General features: G+C 48.0%; 1 protein-coding gene across 1 annotated transcript in view; it reads right to left on the reverse strand.

Moving 5' to 3' along the window:
* The window catches only part of LOC130131744 (nck-associated protein 5-like), a 179,317-nt gene that overhangs the window by 172,441 nt on the left and 1,876 nt on the right, over positions 1 to 5,000 (reverse strand). Inside the window, exon 2 of the mRNA XM_056301543.1 lies at positions 3,262 to 3,326. Within this exon, the coding sequence (XP_056157518.1) occupies positions 3,262 to 3,326 (65 nt within the window). The remainder of the gene's footprint in view (positions 1 to 3,261; positions 3,327 to 5,000) is intronic.

Genomic DNA, 5,000 nt, shown 5'->3' on the forward strand with positions numbered 1-5,000 from the left:
ACTGAGCGCTGGTTTTGTGTCTAGTTGTGACTGGCAGTGTTAAAACTAATCCATCTGCACTGTCAACCACCACAAGTGCACATGGCACATCCATCTGTGCAGGGGGCATCAGACAGCTGGTCTCAGTGTGTAGGCCCTGTCACATCCATGCCAACACCACATCCACCCCACCATGGACTCGCATTTCTCGTGACTTCTAAATGTGGGACACAAGACTGGCACAATAAATTAGTTGTCCAACTTGTAGCTTAACATCCAGCCCGGTAGCATGACGGGGCAGTATGAGGGGGACAACATGGCCGTGCAGATGAATCGCAGCGCAGGGCCACCATGGGCACGCACAGAATTATAGTTTTAATTCCATAAAATCAAATCGCTCTACTGGGCAATCGGCTTACCCTGTAATCCCCAGGTTGGTTTCAGAGGGCAGAACGGCGACACATCTGCCGAGCGGCGGGATGATTTCACCGCTCTCCATCACAGGCTGTTAAATGGACACTGGCCCCAGATGAAGGCGCTTGGCCTTATATGCTGGACCAAGCCTTCAACGACCACGAGGCCGATGTGACAGACGCTGCTCTCGAAAACCAAGAAAGAAAAATCAGCCAGCCTTTGTTTCACACACCTTCGCCTCACCAGGCGGAGCTCAGGGTTACAGTTTTGACCACTACTAAAGTGTCCTTAAAACCTAAAGCACTTTTATGACTTTACTACCCCCTAAAGGGGAAAACCCATCGATCAGTGCTCAACATAGCAAAAACGTTTTTATGCTCGCTAGAGGTGCTTTTTACTTTTGTCGATAAAGACGTCTTGAGCCAAATGTGCAATGGAAACGTATTTGTCATATGGAAACTGAGATGTGAGTAGAATATAATCCCATCTTTCTGCTGGATGTTGACGTATGGACACATAAAACTACATTCTGGGTTGTATTCAATAAGGTGCAAACACAACTTATTCACATTTTATTTTTAGCAGCTTTAGAAAGGTTCAGTGAAAAATGTGTTTGACAGTTGGATGGAAACAAAGCCACAGATGGTTTTTCACCTTCAGTTGCAGCAAACTTACTAAAGTGGAATAAGATTTACTTGATCTTTAAACAAGACATCGAATCCCTACCAGCTCCAACTGTGCTGTACTTTAACTGACCTTGACCTCTGACCTCTCTGTTGGAGGCTTGTAGGTTGCAAAATGAAAAGCTGTGTGATGCAAAAGGATATACAGAATATGCACTGACGCCGGGTGGTTACTCAGTCTGGATAAAGATCTATTTATCCATTTCTAGTGATAGATTCCTGAACCACTGAATGAACATCAATGATTACTGCTTCAAAAACTACAAAATCTGTGTTAGCCAGTGATGTGTGTGTGTGTGTGTGTGTGTGTGTGTGTGTGTGTGTGTGTGTGTGTGTGTGTGTGTGTGTGTTTGTGCGTGCAGCAATATAGTCATGTATAGCATAGGCACCACAACAGATCAGACTGGCCCAGACATCACCGGTCAGGTTCCTCAGGTCGTTGTTAGAGACGTGGTGGAGAAGGCTCTGGTCGTGACACAGTGCAGAGAAGGGGGCTAGTCAGTGTGTATTTGGAGTGTTTATTTCATGCCATACCATAGTTTTACCTTCAATCGTCACAGCCACATGTATCTGGTGCTGCAGGATTTGGGTAAGGAGTTCTGGTATCTATCCTACCAAGACAACTCAAACTGACAGTGTCCACCCACAGAACCCGTCAAACACCATATGTTGTTATGTTATGATATGTTATGTTGTGTTATGTTGCAATATGTTACAACACATTATACTGTGTCACATGATATGACAGTTATGTTACATTATGGTATGTTACGTTATCTTTTGTGACACTATGTTACATGGTGGCATGTTACATGATGTTGCAACATGTTACACAATGTTATGCTACATTATTATCATTATGTTGAGAACTGCTCATTTGTGTCTAAACAGCAGCTGGGAGTCAGGAGAACGGTGCTCCTTTCTGGCATTGTGACAACGCCATCTGAAAAGCAGAGTGACATCTCCCAGACTCCCACACTGTGTGTTTAGAAAGATAACAAGCACAGCTAAAAATACTGAGGCCAGTGACCAGCATCCTGCTCCTGGCAAAGCTGCAGCATTGTGCACGTTACTGTGGTGCACGTTTGGAAGGCTGCATGCATGAGCCCATGTCCAGTAAATATGGCACACATGTGGGAACAGCTTTGGCATACGGATCTGGCATAAGCTAAAGAATATGGTAGCAGTTCACACCAGATTGGAATGAAGAGCTCAGGAGCTCCACTTGGATACAATAAAGCTGTCTGTAGAACTTATAAACACACACACACACACACACACACACACACACACACACACACACACACACACACACACAGCAAGGGGACATAATCTATATTCCCTCACTAGTGAGCTGTATCTCCACCCAGCTCTCACCACAGCCATTTCATAGCAAGGATTAGAGAACCAGAGAATCTTAATCTTCCTGAGAGAGAGAGAGAGAGAGAGAGAGAGAGAGAGAGAGAGAGAGAGAGAGAGAGAGAGAGAGAGAGAGAGACTTTGTTTTTCCACTTTGTTTTTCAATTTACATACATTTTAATGTATCAAAAGCTGATGAACAATTTGTCTTGCCAATAAAGCCAATTCAATTGAGTTTAGAGAGCGAGAGAGAGAGACGGAGGGGCATGGTGCATTCCAGCCCATTTAAACCCCCCCCCCCGCCACATCTCCACTTCTCGTTATATGACTTGGGCTCCATCTCTCTGTTATCAATCAGACTAAAAGTGGCACCAGCCCAGCACTGTTGCCATTGGCAACAAGACACACAAACGTATTGTTTCAGATCCACGCTTCCAGAGTCGCCTTGCACAGCAGAGATGTGCACGTGTAACAGTACCACAGTACCAGTTCTGTCAGTCAGACATGTTCTCTCCCAGTGAAACCACACAAAGTCCCTCATCTGTACACCATCCAGCACAAAGGTGGCCCGTCTTGGTGCATGTGTACACTAAGAAGTAAGCCTCACATGAACACACAAATCCAACAAACAATAACACCAACACCATCCTTTTCCCTTTCTAATACGCATAAACACTGTGCACGTGCCAGCACGTAGCTCGGGTTCAACGTGCAATCAGTGGAAGCAGGCGCATACTGATGGGAGGCTGCAGCGGTCTGGACCGGGCAGCAGAAGAGACATGGTGACGATGATGATGAAGAGGAGAGGAGAATGTCTAGTTCTTACCCGGGTGGAGGAGAGGCATCCTGGTGCAGCTGGTTCAGAGGGAACACATGGTCCACCGGCTCACTCTGCAGCCGCACGTCCACAGACCAAGTTTACATCCACAACACAGCAATGCCGCCCACACACCGTCCGTCTGTCTGCCTCTCTCTCTCTCTCTCTCTCTCTCTCTCTCTCTCTCTCTCTCTCTCTCTCTCTCGCTCTCAGCCTCTCTATTTCTCCTTTTCTACATTGTCTCAAGCACCCTAAATCCTCTGTCCCCCTCTCCTCCCACTGCTCATCCACTTTCCTTTACACTTTCTCTTTCTCACTCGCCGCTGTCCTCTCAGTCTGTCGTTCTCCCTCACGCTGAACACACAGGCACTCCGAGGCTCTTCTTTACCCACCCTCCCCTCTCTCTCTCTCTCTCTCTGTTCCCTCTCCTCTCTCTCTCTCTCTCTCTCTCTCTCTCTCTCTCTCTCTCTCTCTCTCTCTCTCTCCTCCACTGCGGGACGTTTCACATGTGTTTGGGGAGAGACGGGTTGTGTGTGAAGGTGGCTCTGTCCTCGGGGGAGGAGTGCACTGTTCAGAGAGAAGGAGGAGGAGCAGGAGGGGAGGGAGGAGGGGAGGGAGCTCAATGCCAACACAGGGATGTGGGAGGGTGAACGGCACTCAGCTTGTGGCGAGAGAGAGACGGGGGGGGGGGGGGTATCAAGAGCAAGAAAGGAAAAGAGGACGGTAGAAAGAAAGAAAGAAAAAGAAAGAAATTTCTTTTTCTACTTCTTAATTTCTTGCTCTTGATAACCCCCCTCTCTCTCTTGCCACAAGCTGAAAGACAGAAAGACAGAAAGGAAGAAAGAAGGACAGAACAAGAGAAAAAGGGAAAGATTGCATCCTGAGAAAGAGGGAAAGTTTTTTTTTACAGAATGAAAGAAAGAAAAAAGAATGAGTGAGAAAAACAAAAAAGCAAACAAGAAAAAAGAGCAGAGAGAGAGAGAGAGAGAGAGAGAGAGAGAGAGAGAGAGAGAGAGAGAGAGAGAGAGAGAGAGAGAGAGAGAGAGAGAGAGAGAGAGGGAGAGCAGCAGGGACTACATGGGACAGGTTGACTGTGGGCTTCAGTCCATCTGCCGTAATCACAATCAGTCTCAGCTGAACGGCTGTGACACAGCGGAGGGGGGGAGGGGCGGGGGGGACGGGGGCTCCATTGTCTGCGCCCCAAAGGACCAGTGCAGAGTAGGAGTGTGTGTGTGTGTGTGTGTGTGTGTGTGTGTGTGTGTGTGTGTGTATGTGTGTGTGGGTGTGTGTGAGTGGGTGAGAGAGTGTGTGTGTTTGTGTGTGAGTGTGTGTGTGTGAGTGGGTGAGAATGTGTGTGTGTGGGTGTGAGTGTGTGTGGGTGTGTGTGAGTGGGTGAGAGTGTGTGTGTGTGTGTGTGTGTGTGTGGGTGTGAGTGGGTGAGAGTGTGTGTGTGAGTGGGTGAGAGTGTGTGGGTGTGTGTGAGTGGGTGAGAGTGGGTGTGGGTGTGTGTGTGTGAGTGGGTGAGAGTGTGTGTGTGTGGGTGTGAGTGGGTGAGAGTGTGTGTGTGTGTGAGTGGGTGAGAGTGTGTGTGTGTGGGTGTGAGTGGGTGAGAGTGTGTGTGGGTGTGAGTGGGTGAGAGTGTGTGTGTGTGGGTGTGAGTGGGTGAGAGTGTGTGTGGGTGTGTGTGAGTGGGTAGGAGTGTGTGTGTGGGTGTGAGTGGGTGAGAGTGTGTGTGTGTGGGTGTGAGT

This window comes from Lampris incognitus, chromosome 21, assembly GCF_029633865.1.
Source record: "Lampris incognitus isolate fLamInc1 chromosome 21, fLamInc1.hap2, whole genome shotgun sequence".
Taxonomy (NCBI): Eukaryota; Metazoa; Chordata; class Actinopteri; order Lampriformes; family Lampridae; genus Lampris; species Lampris incognitus.